This window comes from Staurois parvus, unplaced genomic scaffold (assembly GCF_062004578.1).
Source record: "Staurois parvus isolate SC_StPar_1 unplaced genomic scaffold, SC_StPar_1.0 ptg000235l, whole genome shotgun sequence".
NCBI lineage: Eukaryota > Metazoa > Chordata > Amphibia > Anura > Ranidae > Staurois > Staurois parvus.
In genome coordinates this window covers 8,943,238-8,966,355 of record NW_028318031.1, presented here as the reverse complement: position 1 = coordinate 8,966,355, position 23,118 = coordinate 8,943,238, and the positions used below count along the sequence as shown (strand labels likewise).

The 23,118-nt window shown below is 36.8% G+C and overlaps 1 protein-coding gene across 4 annotated transcripts in view; it reads right to left on the bottom strand.

Moving 5' to 3' along the window:
- Positions 1-23,118, bottom strand: part of TP63 (tumor protein p63) — a 194,353-nt gene that overhangs the window by 11,396 nt on the left and 159,839 nt on the right. For 3 of the 4 annotated variants that reach the window (XM_089680150.1, XM_089680147.1, XM_089680151.1), the window contains 6 exons: positions 10,769-10,955; positions 9,264-9,379; positions 9,022-9,131; positions 8,475-8,611; positions 8,212-8,294; positions 7,425-7,549 (listed from right to left, as the gene is read on the bottom strand). In XM_089680150.1, the coding sequence (XP_089536276.1) occupies positions 7,425-7,549; positions 8,212-8,294; positions 8,475-8,611; positions 9,022-9,131; positions 9,264-9,379; positions 10,769-10,955 (758 nt within the window). The remainder of the gene's footprint in view (positions 1-7,424; positions 7,550-8,211; positions 8,295-8,474; positions 8,612-9,021; positions 9,132-9,263; positions 9,380-10,768; positions 10,956-23,118) is intronic. The other variant, XM_089680149.1, reaches the window with a different exon arrangement.

The window sequence follows — 23,118 nt, the reverse complement described above, 5'->3', positions numbered from 1 at the left end:
GTAGGATGGGAGTTTAGACTTTTTAGAATTCACTGACTGCATGCATGTTACAGACCAATGACTAACTCAGTAGTTAAACCAAGATCAGAAACACATTAAGGTTCCACATCTGCTCATTTTAAGCCAGGTCAGAAATGGAAGAAATCGAATATTCCATCTTTATCTTTACAGATTTGCTCTAAAGCCTAAGTAAAGCCAATATAATAATAAAGAAAGAAAATAAGAAAAATTGGTACAGGGGACAGAACTAAGGGGTTGTCACAGGCTCTCATGAACAGCCTATGTTTGCCCCTTCTGCCCAAAGTTTTCATAGATGCTGTACTACAACTTCTATGAATGAAACACAATCTATGAATGGAGGACAGGTGAATGATTGATAGGCCTGCTCCCTTCATGGGGACATGGACGGAGGAGAAATTCCCTAAAAGAAGAGACATCAACACAAGGGACACATCCTACTGACTGTAACTTATTTCACTTGTGCCGATTTTTTTTTCTGCATTTAGGCTGTAATAATATTGCAAATAGCAATATTATTAAAATTGTAAAAAGCAATGGCAATCCATTATTCATGGCAAACAATCAGTTTGGACTGATTATTCTAGCCACACTAAACTGTTTAAAGCTGATATCTGATTGTTGGCACTAGTTGTTGAATTATAGTTCTCATAATTTACTGTTGAACAATCGTGCCACTTGCTTACACAAAAACTATTACTACAACATATGTAAATATTGGTTCGATAGTAGAAGATAGTATACGTTATAATATTATCTTTCTATAGCTCATTCCACATAGTATCCAATATCAAAACACTAAACGGGTGGCTATTCAAGGCAAATAAATTTTCGTTGCCCTCCACCAGGTTGAATTACCAACCTGGCCCATATATGTCCTGTGGATTGCTTGGTCTACCTATCAGCTATAAGGAATCGCACTCTAAGCATAAGGTTTTACTCAGTGTATCTTATGCTAGAGGACTGAGGTGACTAGGCGACTAAACCAGAAACATCAGCTAAAAGCTTTTTCATAGGAGCCATTTGGCACAAGATAAAATAAGCCACTGAATAATTCAATCTATCAGTAGCCAGCTGTACACTTGAAATATAAGTGTTCAGTGCACTGACCCTTTTTTGTAGAGAATTTTGGGTATAACATGCTCTGAAATTGATTTAAAAACATTGACTTGTTTAACTTATTCCCCCTAAAATTTTAATAAACACAAGCACTCCAGACAATATGTTAACATTGTCTGAAATAAAAGGAACACACATTTTCATTTAGATCTGTCCAGCAGTACTTATCTCAAATGACCAGCATTCATAAGCATGAACAGCTAGGAAAAAGCCTCTTCCTAGTATACAACATTCTTATTACAATACACAAAAATATTATAAAAAATATATGTTTACATTTGAGACCAGCTCAAAATCTAGCACAACATATATTACATACTCCAGACAAGTATTTGCCACCAGCAAGCAGAAGCTAAAAAACATATAAACTGTTAAAATGGCAAATCAACACTTGAGTCCCTTTATAGAATGCTACATAAGGTTACATTCACCATGGAAAAAAAGGCTAAATATGTCATCCCATGAACTTGTAGAATGTGCTGTTTTAACAGTTCTTCTACAAAGGCATCACTAAGAGCCACTTTACACCAGAGTACTGCCCATGAAAAGTCATTTTAGGCAAGTCAATGCATGACAGTTCAGTACAATGGCAGTTCTTGTGGCCACTGCTGACAATCCACTGTTGGCACCAGTGCATGACAGTACAATGTATTATCAGTGGTGCAAACAGTGCATACCACATTGCTCAATGTTGTGTACTGAGGCTGGTATGAGATACATCATATGCCTTTAGTCTTGTGCAAATTGGTACCTTCCAACTGTTGTGACGTTGAATTACAAGTACCATACTGTTACAAAGCCTTCTGCAAAACATTTATGAAGTTCTCCTTCCATATCAGATGTAGAACTATGGACAGCTGCATTCAAGTAGAGAGAAGTCCAGTAACTCTTAGAAACCAACAGGAATTCATATTACACCAGTAAGGGCATCAGTAAACTGGTTGTAAAGAGCTAGTGTACTTTCCTCAGTATCATTGGACTTGTACTGCCTTTTAGTGGTGGTCAGAGTTTAAATAATTCCTGTGGTATATATGCTATCAACAATACTTTGATTTAAAAAAAAAAAAAAAAGGCATAAGGAAGTAGATATTGTAGGAATGTTAAACTCTCACTTTAAAACCAGACTCTTATATTGCATATTTGCACAAACAAGGGATATTTTATTTAGGATCTAATGCAATAGGCTCTGCTAGAAACCAAAAAAACTCAGGAAGTGCTTATTTCAAGCAGAGTGCACTAAAGTATCACTTTTTATTTAAATAAACCCTGTATAAAATGTCCCTACCTGTAACTCAGTGTTAACGATTACATTTCAAATGAAGACATACACAATAGTGACAGCACAATTTTGCAGCATTTCAGACTTTGTCATGGAGCATTCTTCTCTTTAAATCCATCAATTTGTCAATATTGTAGAAACAGTTCAAATTTACTTTTTCCCAATGGAAAAGCATCATTCCCTTTACAATGAAGAATGATTCCCCAGAAAAAGTCCTTTTTTATGTTCCTTTTCTTAAATTGTGGGGATGAGTAGGGCAGTTAGAAAGTGCATACATAGTTCATGGATACATTGGGAGGTGAGAAAATGTGGAGTGTTTTGGGAAAGAATCTTTGTCTTTCAGAAGATCTGCCCGGGGATCCATAAGTTCATTCCGGAAACAGGCCGTTAGGAGCCTGTAGAAAAGAAACCAGAGAAGAAAAGAACAAGAGCTGATGACCATGAAGAGTTGAAAGATGCAGTGACACCACTATGACCACAGTGTGATGAAATGATGGATTGAGGGAAACTTAGAATGATTTTACCAGACTGAAAATATTTTCTTAAAAAACACCATAGTGAGAATGTCAGAAGCATAATAGATCCCCTTATGCAGACTATATGAAAATGAAATTTCTGCAGCCAATCAAATTCTAGCTTACTGGCTACTTAGACAATAAAGCAACTTTTCTTTCCTGTGTATTTATGGGAAAGAATCATTAATCTTTACAGTCTGAGAATGAGGCAAAAGCTTCACATTCAGAAGTGAATTAAGGACAAAACAAGTAAAATGTTCTGGCCAGAAGTACAAGATTTCTAAATCTGTCCCTTATTGTGAGAAACTTGGCACATAGAACAAATAATCATACAATATTGCCTTTCTGAGAACCTGGACGTGAAAGAGCAAGTGTACCACATAGGTCTAAAAACAAAGGCTTACAATGTTGGGATTACAACACGTGCCAGCGCTGTAATTTCCTGAAATTCAAGCCAATTGAATGAGTGCGGAGCTAACAGCATGCTCTAGGTAGAATGAAATCTAATGCTTCCTCTGCTTTTCCGTTTTGATATATCTCCAGTAACAAAACAATCTAAATGCCTAAAATCTAAAATAACAAGTCAAGCATAATACTATAGAATGCAGCCTTTTATTAGTTTGGGACACTTGTAATCTTTTATTAGCGTTATCTCTATTATCTGACCGATCAAAATTTAATATTATCTTTACCAGATTATGATGTACAGCATTGCATATGCCTAGTGATGAATGCACCCTACTGTTTTCTCTTGAAATATTTATCAGGCTAACCCTGGTTATGTACAGAAAAACTATCACACCTGACTGAACTTAGAATTTATCTGGCCAGTTTTACCATATTTACCAGGCATGGGACCAAATCTGGACACACGGGCCAGTGAATGACAGTTTATAAAGTTTATACTGTGGTCCTTTTATGGGGATTATCTCTCTGTATGGACAGAAAGTAAGGAAAATTCCACAATTCAGAGATGTCACTAAAATAAAAATAGAGGGTAAATCTTCCAATGGGGGCACTTGCTCCAGGGACAACTGTCTATAAGAGCATTTCCCCTTACTTGGAAGAAATTTCCTACTTCCTGCTGTATTTACAGGACAGGAAGTGAAGAAAACTCTCTCCAAGTGATGCATTGCAAAACAATTAAATAAATTCATGAATTAACTAACAGGGGATCTTAACCATTCTCTATTCTATTCAAAATGCAAAAAAAAAAAAAAAAAAACATTTTGCATTTACAATTAGTTTAAGTGTCCCCAAAAATATTACATTGGAAGTCTCCCTATAAACAAAGATGCAGTTTTGTGTGTTATTTGCAGATTTTTTATATCAATATTTGAATTAGGGGGAGATTTACTAAAACTGGTGCACACATAATCTGGTGCAGTTGTGGGTAGTAACCAATAAGATTCAAACTTCAGCTCTGAATGGTTACTATGCATTATTGCAGAAGATTCTGTGTACACCAGTTTTAGTAAATCTTCCCCTTAAAGTCAATTTAAAAGTGATAGTTGCAGTTAGGGCCTGAACCATTGGGTTTAACTGTTGAAATGTTTATATGCATATCCAATCAAAAAAATAACCTATTATTGTCAAAAGGTATAAAGGTAGAACACTGGTAAATTTCTCACACTATCAAATGCTATATAGATATGGGTCCTTTTCGGCATTTTTGTTGAATGCGTAATGACTTAACTTAGAATGGGAATTGGCCTTTCCCCCACATAGTATTTAATACAGTGACCTACAAAACATTTACTATAAACTGTCAAGTATTGAACTGATACATGTGAGTACATAAACTATAATACACAGGAAACTTTGCTGATAGAGAAACAATACATCAATGCCTAATTGGTACATTAGGTAATGTATTTTTTTTTATCTTTGTGGGTGAGCTGAAATTTGAGCAGTCACACTGTGATCATAGAGGTGCGGGGGTTAGTGAGAAAAAATAAACGAAATGCATTAAAAGAAATCCGACATGCAAAATGGAAGACATGAAAGAGGACGAAAGAAGCATGATATGCACAGTAATGTCAACCGTGAAAGGGTAGTCAATATTTCTACAAACCGTGTACAATGGCAGCTAATTATTTTTTGCACTGCATGGGAAATCTCTCAGTAAAGAGATTCATTTAAATCTGTTTATTTTTGGTTTTATTTTCTCTTTGTTATTATTTCTCATCTTAGGAAATGTCATAGAATTTGATCTCACTTTAACCATATGCTGCATATACCATCAATAGTACATTAATTTCAGGAACAACTTTCTTTTTTTCACCAGTCTAGAAGATAACATGTAGGTTTATTTAATACAATAAAGATTGAATTGCAGTAAGCCATAGCAACTAATCATACCTAATTTTTTTACTGATCTGACCACAGTGAAAAGAAATCTGATGGAATGATTTGATGAGTTACGGCAGCAATTTTCTTTGCAGTCCCTTAAAAAACTCACCTTTTTAAAATAATAAATGCACATCTTTTTGCAGGTAAAACAAACTGTGTATTTATTATTTTTTTTACTTGGAGCCTAGAAAACATTGCACCCACTAATAGCAGATCATGGGTGCCATGGAGGACTCCTGCAAACTTGTCAGAGAATCTGTCTGCTCGTACAGGCAGGCAGATACACACTGACAGGAAGAGGCAACGAACTTCCACAGAGCTCAACAGCACCATGGTAGTTCACTGAGAACTACAAGCTGACAAGCTTAAAGGTTGTCAGTACTCATAGTTTTCCATTCACAAAACTCTGTTAGAGGAGCCCCGCTTGGCCGAGTTTTTTTTTTTTTTTTTTCAAAGTGACAGCTAGCAGGGGAAGAAGATTCCCACTAGATGTAGCTAGATGCAGTAGTGCGGTCAGTGGCTCCGAGAGTGGAAACAGGTTACATGTTCCACCCTAAAAATGGGTGAAACATGTAAAATGTTCCATAAGGTAAACTTATCCTTTAAACTGAACCATCCACTTTTTTCTTTTTGCAGAAAGCAGCCTATTATCTTTATGGAGTCTGCATGGGGTTATTCCCTACTACTCTATGTCTGGATGACTTAAAGAATTGCATTGTAACATTATTCCAGATGCAAAAATATAATACTTTGTCTAAATAGTACTAGATGGCCAAGCAATATTTTGTAAGTCATAGTCTCTTTATTGAATAACCCCTAAAGTACCTATTACTTTATTATTGAATGCATTCATAATTTTGTTTTCTGCTACTGGTACCTTTATTTTGTTAACTGGCATTAGAATCAACACTACAGTATGAATTTGAGGTCATGAGCGTTCTATTGTGTTCCTACTGGTCAACTTTTGTTGTATGCAGCTTAAGAGAAAAATTGCATAATAAATCAAGTGCATGTACCTAATGAGTTATCTTAAAATACAAAAAAAGAAAACAAAAACATTTGGATAGGATGAATCAATGTTTTTAAGTGGAGAGTAGAGTGATAAAGGGCTAGAAGTTAGAACCTCTGTTACGTTTAATGGCTGTTCAGTGTTCCCCATCAGGAATTTTTCCCTCACTTCCTGTTCCCAGGTCACTGGGACAAGAAATACGAGAAAACTCCTCAGTGGGTATTATCAAAGTGATGGCTAGGTGGGTAATTTTTAGTCAACTATAACTATAAGAAGCCAGATGTAAACCAAAACCTACGTATTTGTTGTTTGATCATTCCAATACATATGCATAACTAAAAACAAGGATTATGAGATTAGGGACAACAATAGATGACAAATGAACTAAGATACTACAGAGTACACACACTTTGATTACAAAGCCAGTCCATGAATGGAACGGGCTCATCTTCAACTGAATAGACAAGGGGATAGAATTATACTAACTAAAAAAGTAGTTTAATTTGCATTTTGGTCTGTTAGAGAATGGTTTCCATAATGATGCATGTTACCAATGTCTGCTCTCCATTTTTATTTGCCACAGTTATTGAAAAATTAGTTACTGCGAAAAAAAAGGGTGGTTTTCTGTTCTTGTCCCTAGCCAATTTAATAATGCCCACTTCTAAATAGTATATTATTCAAAAACTACACAAAAAATAAGAAGCCGTGACAGCCAACAAAAAGTCCTCACTAGATGTAGCAAAGGAGTTGGGATTTTGAGTTGTTCATATAAAATATGGTAAATGCAATTCACTACATTAGAATTGTCCTGATTGACAGATATAGATTTAGATGGCACAGTGCCATCAGAGCTGGTTGATTTCATTATCTACAATTTGAGTTTAATTATAGATTTAGAATCACATCTCCCAATGTTACACATTGTTTTTTATGGTATCTGCAGTATGAAAACATATACATAATAGTAAAATAGCAAGATAAATAATTTGGAATTGAAAAAAACTCAGACTTGGACATAATAAATGTCATTTAAAATAATGCATGCATATGCAAATTAAACGGCAGGCACAAACAGGTCAGATTTGGAAAAGTACATATAACTGATCTATTTATGTATTATAAATATACTCACTGTTTCTGCAATAGATGTTGCTGTTGTTGTCTGTAGGTTTCAATCGTGTGTTGGGGAAGGTACTGCATAAGTTCTAGAGACTCTTTAATTTTTAATAAAGTTTCATATATTTCTCTGCCTTTTACCTGCAAATATCAATAAAATAAAAATGAAAGCGCTGAGCATAGTGTTTTTAGTGTTTGATCTGTTTTAGCAATGAACCATATATAATAAAAAGTATGATAAATAAAGATAATATAATAATATATTATATAATAATAATAAAATAACATCAGAAAGATTACATTATTTTTAAGTGTTAATTCTTAAGAGCAGCAACTCATATTAACGAATCAGAATCTACCTTGTAATGGTCTGATTTAAGTTCGATGGATTCTAGTTGCTTAGGATTACAGTGCCTAAGAATGTATCCTAGAGGTACTAAATGGGGTTGATTCACTAATGGCAAATAGACTATGCACTTTGCAAGTGCAGTTTCACCCAGAGCCTAGTGAATGTGGTGAAGCTTCCCTTTGTAAAGAATACCCAATCGGGGGAAGGAAAGTTTAAAAAATAAATAATTTTTGCTTGCACATGATTGGCTGATGGAAATCAGCAGAGCTTCACCACATTTAATAAGGTCTGTGGAAAATGAGTGTAACTGCACTTGCAAAGTGCACAGTCTATTTCGCTTTAGTAAATCAACCCCGATGCATACACTTATGGTATAAACTATACATTTGCTAGGAAATTTGACAGAGGTGTAGTAGCATAAAGTTAGGAAATAATGCACAATGTATTGACTTACAGGTATGTACAACACTTCATCATCTGGTGACCGCCGTTTTTTAATAGATGCCATTTGAATTCCATGTGTGCTCTGTCTAAAACCTGAAACATCAAAAGACATTTTTATAATTAATTTTTAACTTATTTAAATAGTCCTTTCTGTTCCAAAAAACTGCTAGAATTGCTAGTAAGCTTACATCTATGCTCCCATGTATGTAACACATATCTAGTATTCTGGTAATAACATTAGTTGCTGCTACAAGCCATATTGCAGACACTTACATTGTTTCATACCTTCGCCACTCTTTGTACTGTCTGAGACTTGCTGCTTGCGAATGCTGTCCTCATCTGCCTTACGGTCTCTTCCAGGACAAGCACAAATCCGAGCCTCAAAACACCGGCGCCCAAGCACTTGACCGCTGTAAAAAAAAATGATGTTGTTATAGACTATGGTAAATAACAAATTAGCATAACATACTGATTACTAAAACTGGAGCGCTCAGAATCTGGTGCACTTGTGCATGGTAGCCAATCAGCTTCTAAATTCAGCTTCCTCAACTTTGACTATAAAACCTGGAAGCTGATTGGTTTCTATGAAGAGCTGCACCAGATTTTGCACTCTTTAGTTTTAGTAAATCCCCCTCACTGCAATGATGAATATGAATAATGTTAGGGAATAACATTTGTTCTGTAGTAGCTTAGTAGGGCAGAACAAAAAACATTTTTTTCTACAAAGAATTGCTGGCTTTCTGTTGAGTATTGTACATTGTTCTGTACTGTGCAGAGGATTTAGGTGCAAGATCAAATAAAACAAAGTATGTTTACTTACTCTCTTGTTTCCAGCGTTACTATGATCAATATTGGTCGGCGATTCATTCCTCCAACACAGCTGCTGTTGCACATGAAGTTGTATAATATTGTTGTGAACTCAGTGCCAACCTATAAAGAATTTCATGGAGATGAAATATTATATTTGACAGTATATTAACTCTATTGACATTTTCAAAATATATAGTTTAGAAATAATATTGATACCTCCAAAGATGATTCAGATTATTAAGTGACACTGACCTGTGGGGGTTCATATGGTACCAGAACACTCTGTCTGCCAGTGATTGGATCCTCCACATACTGTGCATGGCTATTTCCTTCAACTCTTATAAGATGGCTTGGGGGAGCTATTTGCCCTACAGATAAAGAAAATAAATCACTGAAAGCAATAACACTCATTACACTTTATGTCTGTGAAAGTTACTTATACATAAATACATCTGTTATAATGAAAGGTCTGAGAACTGTACATTCGTGAAAAGATTTTCAAGGCTGCAAATTGCATTCCTTATTTAAAAAGCTTTTCTTTCACAGGCTGTAGTGCATGATCTGTAATTCTTTATTTAACGCCTGTTTGATAGGCTTTAAAAAAGTGGCTCCTTCTGTAGCTCCCCTGCATTCACCAGCTAAGGAATAACAAAAGATCTAGGGCGCATTTGCACAAGAATTTGGTGCAAGAGACCACAGTTCTGTGCCAGTTTCCTGCACCATATTTCAATTACACTGCCCTTGTAAACTGCAGTAGGTGTCAGTGCAAAATTATGTGTTTTCATGCACAGGATCACATGGTACAAACGTACCATGCGATCTGGTTGCACTGCGTTTCCAAAAGTAGTGCATGCACTACTTCTGATGTGTACAGTGCAATTTTAGTCCATTCAATATAAATGAGCCGAGATTGCACTGCACAGAACTTCATGTTAATGGTCCAGGAGCATTCAGGGCATTCCTGTGCAATTCACATGCAGTTCCTATTGTGAATGGACCCTAAAGCTAGGCTCTGGGCACAAAAACTTTCATGTAAACGTATTACTCAATAGCCATAGAGGATATAAATTAACTTTATGTATACCAACTGCCTTTGCAAACCAATAAAAGTAGCAGTGCCATCACTGTGCTGTACATATCCTGTGCAGAGAGAAGAGTTGTGTGATAGATCTAAAAAACACCACACACTTCAGGCTACCTTCAGGCAGAGAACTACAGGAGGAGGGGGATACAAGACCAGTCATTGCGCACAAGGTGAGAGAGCAGGATGACTGTTCTTGAAAGCAGTAAGCTCAAGCAAAAATGAAACTTTAATGCAGGATTTCTGCACAGATCTGGTAAAAAAATATTCAAGGTGCACCAAGGTTCACAATGTACATGCCTCTTGTATTTAGACAATATTCGCTTATTTTGGGGTCTACTGCCTAGAGACATGCGTGGGGCTTTTACTGGCACCAACGTGTTCATTTACATTTAGCACAGGAAGAGATGTGTTTTTGATTCTAGGAATGGAAAAATCAGAGAAAAGGGTGTGCAAAGTGTGCAAAGCTCAAGAACCTACAACAAACCAGCAAATTTCCACTTTATTATATGTATAGTTAGAAAACACAAAAAATTTCAGATTGGCTGCCAAGGATTACTGTATTTTACACACATCTCTTTGCTTCACTGAAATCAATTACATTTGCTATGAAAATAATAAGATGTGTTTAAATCTATGATCCATAATTCAGTTCTATGACAGTATTTGTTCATACCCTCATTAAATTCCCGGCTGAGCTCATGGTTTGGGCATCGCTTTACAACTTCTGTTACATGTTCTGCTTTTTTGTAGACTGGCATTGCCCTTATAACTGCCCCTTGTGGTGGAGGAGTCATCACCTTGATCTGAATTGGACAAGTTTTGGCAATCTGGCAGTACAGCTTCTTGAGGTCAGTAGAATACTGGAAACAAATAGATATAGAATTATCAATGACTGAAAGTAATTCACCAAAAAAGCTAAAAACAAAGCAGGTTCATATCACAATTAGTGGCTTTTGCAATCTAACATCTGCCTATTCTATGCTCATAATCCAGGTTAAGATGCTAATCATTTTATTACTATTACCTCCTGATTTACCATATCCCATACATAATGTCCAGCTGCAAGAACAATCCGATAAACAATGTTTAATGCTGTGTATAATGGGTGCAGCAGAATAAAATATATGATTCACAAAAGAAAGTGTACTGTTATATGTAATTAGTACACTGGATTGAGCATATAGTGTAGTATGCATATTACATTTTAGATTATTTAGAGTAGTGTTATGGGCTTCTTTGTATTTTACAGCCAAGATACACAGCTATGTTTTATATAGTTTTTTTTTTATATTTCTGCGGTGATAACTAGCCTATATATGAATCACCAGTAAATGATGATGCCAAGTAATATTTCCTACATTGGTATATACATGTGGCTCTTGAATAATTTCTGTATTGCCCTACCCTAAATATATGGTTGGCTAGCACCTGAATCAATATTTATAAGAATTGGTCATTTCCATGGATGGCAAAGTCTACTACATGTTTGTACAGCTATAGCAAACCTAAATATGTTTGGAGTTCTACTTTAGATATCCATAGACATGAAATTGTGGTCATATATGTGGGTACAATTTGACCTCAGAAAAATGGCTTGGTCATACAGTTATTAAAGATAAACTGCTTAATTCATGAACATGCACACTTGCCCAAGCATACATATTTATGAAATATTGGAAACTGCAAACAAACTATGGACCTGCCTTATTTTGGGGAAGCAGTGACAATTAGCTGAAAATTCAAACCTAGCCAAAACTGTTTACTGGTACCCACTTCTTTATAGACCTGATGATGTTAATATTAAGATAAAGCTTTATCTTATGTCTTTGTGAGAAGAAGGAGTATCTGAGTGGTTGGTATAAGCTACATAGACAGTTCTTACAGACACTTTCATGCATGAGATCCATTAGGGGCTATTCATCTGATGATTAATCACTAATGAATACGGTGAAGCTGTGCTCACTTTGAATGTCCAATCATTTACACGGAAAATTTTTAAAAAATTCTTGCAAATCCTGACTGGGTATTCAATAATGCAATCAAATAGTGGACCTTCAATGAGCCCTACACTGTTTATTCTTATGCATTCTCTTTTAGAATAGAACTATTGGCTGCATTAAAACTGCATTGATTTAACAGAACCATGACTGCATCCTAAAAGAGCAACAGATATGCTGAGTATACTGAACAATAAAAATACATAGGACACATATAACAAATAAATAACTGATGTTAATGTACAATGCTTTCTATTTCCAACTTCTGCCCACACTGTATGATGCCTTCTCAAGTCAGGGCTGACGTTAAGGTAACAGAGCTTTCAGAAATGCTGTAGGACATTGTGCAACACAGCTCATGCCTTCAGGCGATGGATTAAAATACAAAAGATCCATGTAGCCTCCGGATATAGAAAATGCAGCCAAAAGATAAACATATTTTAAATGTTAAATTGCGAAAGACTGTCTTAGATTCCTTTATTCCAAACTTCACTGAGAAGAAGGGGGGGATTGCTATGTATCAGAAAGTCAGAATGAAAAAAAAAATGCGGATTATTAACCCTCTCTTCCACATTTACTGATCAGTTGTTTCCTGCCTGTAACATTAAAGTAAAATTCTAGGCGTGAACGATAATCTCCCCCAGAATTCTATGATTAAAGGCATCCACTTCTGTATTATCCACCTTTTATTTTATAAATGGTGGATTAGAAACAACTATCAAGCCAGCCAGAACCCCTCCTCTCTTGGACTGACAACGGTTGGTTTGAGCAGCCAAGTGTGGCTGCTCACTGACACTTCCATGTACCGTTGTCGGTCCCATTTCTCCCAGCCAGCCAACTCCGCTCCGCCCCACTCAGTCCTGCCTCTTATTCCCCTTTTGTCACATGCCTTCTCATGAATGCCACCACAGGGGGATTGCAGTCATGTGATGGGGAGTAATACTGCATTAAAAAAGGTATAAAAGTGATTTTCAGCTTTTGTGGTGTATAAGGAAAGTTAATGATCGCTTAGGGTTACGGTGGCCCTTTCAAGGCACTAAAACTTTACAATCACTTTATTACTCCTGTAAAAAAAATTTATCAAAAACTCTGATGAACAATTAACAAACAAAAACCTTGTTCCGTTTTTGGACATTTTAGGATGCACAATGATATCCTAAACCTGTGCGTGACTGAATCATAACTTGTGATTGTCAAATATTAAAGGAGTGTCCAGTGAGAAATAATGAACATTTGATGGAAGTGCTCCTTGACCTAATCTATTGGAGAATTTCTATGTATAAAAATAATCCATATATTGACAATAAGTGTTATTCAACTGGGACAATAACAGTTAGTCTATCTATCTATCTATCTATCTATCTATCTATCTATCTATCTATCTATCTTATTGATCTTGAGTCCCCTAACCTACACACAAGGGTGAAATTGTTCTCCCAGTTCCTGTTTGTTTCACCTGAACCTGCACCCATTGTGAAGTAATCCAGTTTTAAACAGTCTGTGAATTCCATTACTAGTACCCATCCAACCATTTTGCATGTACTAGAAAATCAGAACAAACAGTTGAAAAATATAGCCTGAGGAAGTATGTCTTGCAAGTGATATCCAGTATGCCTATTGCTGCAATGATGGCTCAAGTTACTTGGCATGCAATTTCCATTCAGCTCCTTGTTTTCAGGTTCACCTGCAATGTCATGTTTAAATAAGCAGTTTTCAGGTAGGCGAGTCAGAGAACAACAGCAGATTGGGGTACATTAATAATAACACGTTTTAAAAGAACATTCCAATGAATATAACCCTCTCCACACCACCTGCCTGCTGAATTACAGGGTCTTGGCATCATACTCAGAATTCCTATTACAATGTGTGTTCATGCCAGGTTCCAATACCAGACACCTGTCTGCTTCCTCAATAAGCTGTACTCAATCATTGCCATTACTTTTTCTGTTTCTTTTACGGCACAAAACCAATAACAAATAACAGCATACTATTAAGTTAAGGACTTTAATAAGTCATTTAGTTATGTGATTTTTTTCAAGATTCCAGAAGAGCAATTTTAGAATCCATTAGGTAAAATCAACAATATGAGGAAATTGCTGTTACAGAGCTGTAACAGATTGGCTTGAACATAGGCTATGCATATAAAAGGTAAATCATTTTGTGCCTGTAGAAAAATAGATTTACCTTTGATGTACAACTTATGCCACCTATAGACAGCTATAGGCAGTCAAATCTTTATTTAGTTTTGTTGAGTGATAAGACATCTATCAATTTTCTATATAACTGCATAAACCACAAGTTTTTGTTCATTTCAGTTTTTTTTTTTTTTACTGCAACTGGATTTATGGCCTGTGTAACAAAAATATAGAAACCTGATTTTTTGGGAAGAAATAAAAAAGATCTTTCAGCGTAAGGCCAGCCTTTGTTTTGCATAGAGTAGGGATGGATTAGAATCCCTCTCTGGATTTTACTGCTATCCGGGACTTCGATTGATTTTGACTCACTTCCTGTCTGGTGAAATAATTTTTAAAGGACGAATTGAGAGTAAAAATCTTCTAACAGAACCCTGGATAGCAGTGAAAACCTGAGAGGGGTACTAATTTTTCCTCACTCTATCCAAAACTAGAAACAAATTTCACTTTGACATACACCTTAAGTGGTAAATTATTAGGGTTCATATACACCACACTTTCCTTAAAGTGGTTGTACAGGCCAAAGGTTTATGACAGAATAGAATGCATTAAGGTAAAAAGCCTTCTGTGTGCTGACTCCGCCAATACTCATCTAAGCATTCTGTCGATATAGCAATGTGCACGGGAACCTTGGCTGTCTTAGGTCTCTCTTTCCTCATTGGCTGAGACACAGCAGAGGGAGCCATTGGCTCCTACTACTGTCAATCACAGCCAGTGAGCCAGTGAGGCAGGAGCAAGCCGAGATATGGCTCTTTGTGTCTTATGGATGCAAAGAATGGGGCTCAGGAGAAAGAACGCACCAGTGCCCCCATAGCAAGAGACCAGCGCCCCGCTGGTCAAAAGGGAGGAGACAGGATCTCTGGCAGGGGACCCGAAAAGAAAAGGTTAGGGGCTGCTCTGTGCAAACCCATTATAAACCCATTACACAGAGCAGGTAAGTATGACATTTTATTAAAAAAAAAAAAGAAGCTTTAATATTACTTTGATTGGAAATCTCTACATGGGGAGAACATTAAAAGTTCTGTACTGTTGTTTTCAGTGATACACTTCATAAAATACATTTTCAGAAGGTAAATTGTTTTTCTAAAATGTCTACTTTTTTTATTACAGTTATCATTTTTTGGTCAGAGTTCAGTGAACTAGGAAATCTTAGTATTGTATACATTTATAGGTATGCGCAAAAAAATTTAAAACCCCCTCACTGAATGTTTACATTGCATTTAATAATTGAAAAACAGGGGATCTTTGTCATTTCCTACAGATCCTAAAACAGAAATCATGAACACTGTTTATTCAGTGTAGAAAGAACATGTTTAAACTGCTGCTCCAACATCTTCCTGAAATGGTCAACATAGTGTTGAATGGGCCTATAATGTGGATGGAGAGGTATTTATTTAGTTGTACTTTGTGCTTCTGTAGTCTAGCACTCAAGCTTATATGCTGCCTCCTGCCACCTGTCAGTCATATGAGATTAATTATTTGGGCGGCCAGTGCTGGGAGCGTCACATTCCAACCTGGCCGCACCCAGAGGTGTTGACATCAGACAGGTGAGGTCCCCCTCCTAAAACGCTTGGAAGATTGTAGTCTGGCCCCACCCTGTAATGTCCCACTCTCTATATGGCCCCTCCAGGCAGAATGTGAGAGCACTACATCTCTCGCTGTATCTGTTAAACACTCCCTTAATTCAGTTGTGATTAGGCTAAAGGAAAGAAAGAAAGAATTATAACCTCAGGCACACTTTGAGAAAATCAGTAAGTGCTGTTGTCTACTCTGCACATATTTTATCTAAAGGGATTTCACATGAATTAATGGCGCCGACAGCTAGGCATACTTGTATGTATCTGCAGTTATTTTTCCAATTTATAGCAAGATCACAATTAAACTGCACAGTTCTAACTAAGCATTGCATATCCAGATTCTTACATAAACCCAGTTATTACTGGCTCTCTTTGATATTCAGCTAGATACTTTCTGCATGAGAACATTAATTCACCAAGTTAGGAGAATCTAGATAATCTGGCATTGTTATCTTTTTCAGCAAATATTAAATTTTATAGAAAAAAAACAGTGTTGCGCAAATCAGAATATGGATGACAATATAACACAATTTTGTTCAATTAAAGGTTGGTTTGTTATTTTTGTGACACCATTGTTAGTATTGTATACAATATAATTTTTTGATTTATCTTCACTTTTACCTTTATCAGTTGTTTTTATTGCACAGAATTAATTGTGATGACATACAAATTCTGATTAGAGCAGCACTGTTTTATCTAGGTTCTATACCCATCCATATCTAGTAGTGGGCTTGCTGGGTTTTTTTATTTTTATTAACCACAAGCGCAACTCCACTCTTTTTATTTTTTTGTAAATGTTTATATTTTAATTCACCTGAATATGTGTGTGCAGATTTGTCTTAGTTGAAGAGAATTATTATTATGAATCCAATTAACAATTCATATCTACAATTAAGAAAGTTAGGTTCTACAAGAAATTTCATAAATTAAACAACTGAGTAATGTCTGTGATACTTTTTTATCTACACTAACAGTTTCATTTTCAGGACAAACTAGTGGAGTGTCCCCTTAATCCCAGTACACAATGAGAAAATCGGACGAAAGATACCGCTTTAGAACAATTGTCCGATAATCTGATAGTTAATACACAGCTTTTGAGAGCCGATTATGACAGTTCATACGAAATTATCCAAAGGGACAAGCACAACATTTTTTCTCATACAAAACCAGAACAAACAATTTTGGTTTAATCAGTACAGTATTAGTCCAAACAAAAAATGAGTGACCCAGACCGCACATGCTCAGAGACAAAAGAATACATTACAATACAATATAATGCCATACATCACTTCTGAAGTTGTATTCTGTCATACGAGAATTTTTGTAACTTTAGTAACCTCTTCATTTTCGATATGAGACTAGCGTGCAAAACAAAATGGACAATCATTTGTCTGATATTCTCATCATTTGTACGAAGCTTTATTCTCGGTCCTAGCAGTACTGTTACACAAAGTTTTATTTGTTTTGCTGCAAATGAAAAAAGGTATCATGGACAGTACTCAGCTGTTTTGTTGCAAGTGCACTAATACAGTTACAATCACCTGAATGTAAATGTAAATCAACATTTCTTTTCAATAATAGATAACATAGTATTGGTAATTAGTATTAGTTTATACTAACTTAGTATTAGTAGATTAGAAGGCTGGACACACTGTACTGCTTCCAGTTGTGGCACATATAGTTCTGCATTGTTTCCCAGATTGTGAATATGAGTTGGAGGGAGGGAGGGCGGGTTGGGGCTGTCGTGTGCCTGTAATTGCAGTACCTCCTGCCTGGCTGACTTCCCTGGGGGCTCTGCCTCACCCTGAGGTTTTGGGCCACGTTCCAGCCACGCTGCCACAGTATAAATGAAAAGAAAGGATAATAAGAAAAACCCGATAACTACCTTTAGTCAAACATAGTTCAGTTTACATAGAAATTAAAAGAAAAAGGTTGGAGGGAGGGAACTACATACTTCAATTTCTTTGGCATGTATGCCTCCAGGCTACATATATGGACAAGGGCTGAGAAAGAAAAGAACTGTTTGAAAAGGCAAACCACTCAGTCCATTAAGCAAAAGGAATGTGTGTCTACCAAGAAACCAGCAAGCGTCTCACTATTATAATATGAGGGGCTATGCCTGTCACATCACTGCCAACCAACTAAACAAACAGAGACGGTGTACAACAGAAAAGGAATAAGCTCTCTGGAGACACAGAGATATCGCAAAAACTCCAGGGAGGGATGCCCCCGTATACGAAACGCTGTCTTAGATTGTGACAGTATATAATAACATCACTGTACCAGAATAAATAGAATTCATTGAACTGAAGGGAGTACATGAAAGACTACCTGTGCAGAGAAAGCAGCAAATAACAGCAGGTGGGCTTAATCAGATAGAACTAAGAAATATATTTCAGTTGTGCATCATAACCAATCAAACATTTGCTTTCTAGGTTGTAGATGAACAGTTCCTATACAAACGTTAGTGGTCATTTTCATAATGCAGGTATAAAAGGAAAGCACAAATCTCACAGGCTGCTACAGGTAACACATCCACTCTATATGTATTGGTTTGTGCTGATAATTCTTTTTTTCATGCATGCCAGTAAAAGCTTAGCATTATAATAAATGTGAACAAACACCAGATAAAGTATGGTTGCATAAGATTTTAACTATGAAAGAAGACTACAGTCATAATAACATTCAAGCTTCAGGGTATCACTAAGGTGTAGTTAAAGCAAGGGAGTGTCTAGTATGTATAATGATGCTACTAAAGCTTATGGGAACAAGAAGCCTATTAATTCTAATGAGCTACTATCATGCCGAAGGTAGCAATTGTTATGTGAGTTGCTCACATGGTCCCCATCAGTGCCAAACTGGAATAAAGAAACATGCACATAAATTTTTGACCACATTTGTATATGTAATATTTTTTATGGTATAACACACAAACTTTGTAACGTGTGGCTTATTTACTACAACTGCATGATGCAAAATCTGGTGCAGCTCTGTATAGAAACCAATCAGCTTCCAGGTTTTATTGTCAAAGTTTAACTGAACAAGCTGAAATTAGAAGCTGATTGGCTACCATGCCAGATACCAGATTGAGAACCAGAATGAGAACTTGATTGGCTACCATACCATACCAGATTTCAAGTGCACCAGTTTTAGTAAATCTCACCCTTTGTGTGTTATAGTTTGCTAATATCTCTAAGGGGTATTTTTTATAGCTACTGTTATAGGAGATTTATTAAGCATGAGTGCAGGATTTATGTGTTATTGACTATTTTGTATGGCTCTGCAGATAGAAGTCTCTTGTCCCTCAAGCAATCTCTTTTGCAGAAACCCTGCACTTTTCTGCCATCATATTGCAACTGTAGAAAAACAGCCACTATTTAAATGTATGGAGCTAATGTAGGAACTGACTACCTATGAAGAAAAATGAGGAAAGCCAAAAAGCTCACAGCTCACGTTGGCTGCCTAGCTGCTGACTCATGATTTGTGGTGGGTCACATTGTCAGCAGCAGCAGGTCAATGGCTGGCAGCTGATTAGGAAGGGATATGCTGCCTTTCGCATGCCTGATTCAATAGGTATTTCACTCTGAAATATTTCTGGAATCATTGGGTATAATTTCAGCTTGGCCCTGTTTATCTTTATAGGGTGTGATGGCAAACAGCATTTCCTGCCAAACGCAACAAGCCCTATTTTTTGCCATGCCACAAAGCACAGCTTTGCGACCGTGACAATGTGTACAAGGCTGTCCAGTGGGTAATGCTTGGTTTAGACAGGCTGCTGAGGAAAGATAAAAATACACCTCAGCTGCCTGTCTGACAGTGTTCATGTGAAAGAGGCCTTAGAGTAAACCTGTGATTTGCTTATGTTGAACAAATTTCTGGGTTCACATAACTGACACTCTGCCCAGTTGCACACACTTGGCTACCTTATGCTGAGCTGCCACCCGAAGCTAAGAAAGGAAGCTGCTTACACAGAGCTTCTTTACGTTTTAGCAAATATTGAGTGTAGTATCTGTTTTTAAAAGTTTTTGGGGGACAGAACGTCGGAATGCCTTGAATATGAGGGGCACTGGTTAGTAATGCTTTATGGAATAGGGTGGGTATGGTGAGAGGGATCCTTTTCCTCCTGGGTGGAATCTGGATTGGTTTACCAGGCTTGTCCCAGGTTAAAGGCAGGACTCTAAGTGTTAATGTCTTTCTGGAATGGGGCTGCTTTTTTCTGGCCAAGGGCTGGGAGACACAAGTAGCTCTTGGTGATGTGCCCCCTGGGAGTGGGTGTCCCAGGGGTGCCAGAAAACAAACTTTGGCAGTGGTTCACCATTGAGTTTTTCACTGGCATTAGGACATGTCATTTAATGTTTTTTTACACTCCTTTTGGGCAGATCTTTTGGCTAGTCCAAGGGACTTGGCACTTTTTTATTTTGCACTATTTATCACAGACACTTGCACTGCACATGAGATTTTTATTTTTTTAATTTATGCCAGAGATGGAGAGTGTAGGTTATTGGGGCATGCCCTGATGTTGCAGAGAGGATCTTTGGCCTTTGAGTCTTTTTCCTCTCCCTAAAAGGGAGATTCACCCACCAGGTCATGAATAAAGACTCTGTTTTTTTTTTATTTGCATGTTACATAACTGTAGCAATTCACTGCTCCTGCTCATATTGATGAAATTCTTATGCTATGGTTGTCACTGGTACAGAAAGTGGTGGGGGGATGGATTTTTAGATATTTTAATTTACTGCTTGCTATGTTGCTGGAACAGGAAGTAAAAAAAAAGCTCTGGCTTCTCCTGCTTCTGGGAGGTGTGCATAACACCATCATAATATACTGCTACCTCCTGGGATAGCTGAACACTGAATCCCTGGAGAATGCACTCAAGCCCATTGCAGGGCCATATTCCTTGCAGGGGCTTTTATTATAACAGGCATTTTGTTTTTATGGAAGGTCTGCTTCAAAGGAGATATATGGGGTTGTTAAAAAATATACTCACCTCCATGGCGCAGCGTCTGTGTGGCACTGCAGCTGTCCCATGTTAGTCCTAAGACCAAGGGCTGTTCAGTCATATGACTGCTTATCAGTCAGCTCTTTGTCTGTTCTCAGTGAGCAATGACTGTCAGCCTCTACCCCCTGGTCTGCTCCTCCAAGTCTCCCTGGGGTGACAGGATGAGGAGGGGGCCTAGCTCTGGAGCCAGCTGTCAGGCATCTGGGTGGAATCCAACAATATTGTCAGGATCCTTTCCCAACATGACACAACTCTGCCCCTGGGTCACAGGAGTACATTAGTAAATGTATTCCCGTGACTAAAAAAGAAAAGTATAGCCAAAAAAGATTTGTAAATGGTGACAACATTTGAAATAAATTGGACTGGGGTGTCATTGGTGTTTTGTTTTAGCCAAGCTAAATGTAAAAGTTAAAACAAAAATCAATTACACATCCAAAAATGTCTGAATATCAGAATATGATGTTGCTGACACTGTCTTTGATAACCGCTACATAAAACGTAAAGGCATCCCCCAAGCATGCAATTTAAAGGATGGTGTGTTTCCATGTTAACCTAGAAGTCACATTAAAAGAACTCTCTCATTTTTTTTTTGCTTATGTCCATCATGACATTGCTCATCTTCTGGCAATGGCCACAATTTAGTATCACGAATGGGGTTTGCTGCTAAGTTCCAATTTAAAATTCTTTCCAATTTAACGTATAATTTGATGTGCCCACTTTGAAGTGAACCCAGGCAGATTTGCTCATCCCTGGTCCACACAAATTTAAAAGGCTTTATTGCTCATTTATGGTGGGTGGACCTATGCAAATCATCACTTTTACAGTATGGCACTGTGGGCAACCAGCTGTACCTATAAACACCTTCATTGTAAATGGTTGTTTAAACCAAAAGAGATATCTATTAAAGCTTGAGTCTTGCAGGCTAAGTTGCCCAGTTACTTGCATCTTTTGTTTTTAGCAATTGGTTATTCTGGATATCGTTTCTGGGTTGGCTCTTCTGAGTCTCTCAGGTGATTCCTTAAGTTATCATGCCTCCTGCTTCGGTTTTCTTAGTATCAAGTATACTGAAGTATCAACTATACTGAAGAAAACCTATTCTGAGAAACACATAGGCTTCTACTGGTAACCTGTTCTCCGAAAATGTAATTTGCCTGGCGTATATGCTTCAATATTTTTAAGCCTCTAACCAGGTAGGTAGATAAGGACTTTATTTCTGAATGGTTGTGAGTCACTAACTCGGCTACAGGCAGAAGGAGGTTAAAAATTATATCTTATATATGATATCCTTCAGCACAGCTTCCTTAAAAATTAAACAGAAAGAGATATGCCCAGTCACAAAGTCTCAGAGAAACACAGAAAGCTGTTGGGTGGCTGAGCTCTCCACTGTCTTCTAATGTAAAAAAGAAATTCTGTAAAAATTACATTTTAGAAAGCAACTATCCTACCATGGAACTTCAGTTTAATATTTTTTTTAATCCAAGTTACTTTAACTTTTCTGGTTAATCAACATCACTATTCCAAAGGCCTACACAATGGAAGCCATCATTTTAATGCACTGAGATATAAAACACTTAAAAGCTGTATTTTAGTTTGATAAATGGCTTTACATTTAAGGCTGTAGCTCTGTTGTAAACCACTGATCTGAATGCACAGTTGACCACAAGGGCATAAATGAATGTATTTAAACATTCCCTTCACTATGCTTATTTTTTAGTCTTGCTGAGAACTGTTGGTATACAATATAACTACCATCGGTATTATGAAAGAGTTTCTTTATTTTACAAACTGAAATGTGAAAATGCTACATGCCTCCAGTGTTATACAGAAGTTCAATAAACCATTGAAACCCCTGAATGCTGGTTGCTGTATCAACTACAGATCTTTGTTCTATTAGTATGTCTTCTGGGTTTTCCCCAAAGAAGATAACTCATGTAAACTAGTGGAAGTGCATCTTAATTATAGAGGCACAGCTAAGAAAAAAGGTACTCTATGGAAAAATAATTTGTAAGTGATCTTTAATGCCAAGAAGACTACACTTTACTTGAACTTGGGAAATGTCAGCATTTCAAAGAACTGTGAAAAAAGCTAAAAGAAGATTACTAAGATTCTTTCTTTTAAAACGCAGTCAATTGCTTTGCTTTCAAAGCACATTCTCCCTGAATATTTATAAGAAACAAAAACAGCAAAAAGATCTAAGATCAGTAAGACAACAAAGGATAATCCACAACTTAATACTGATCATTTTCCGGATGAAACTT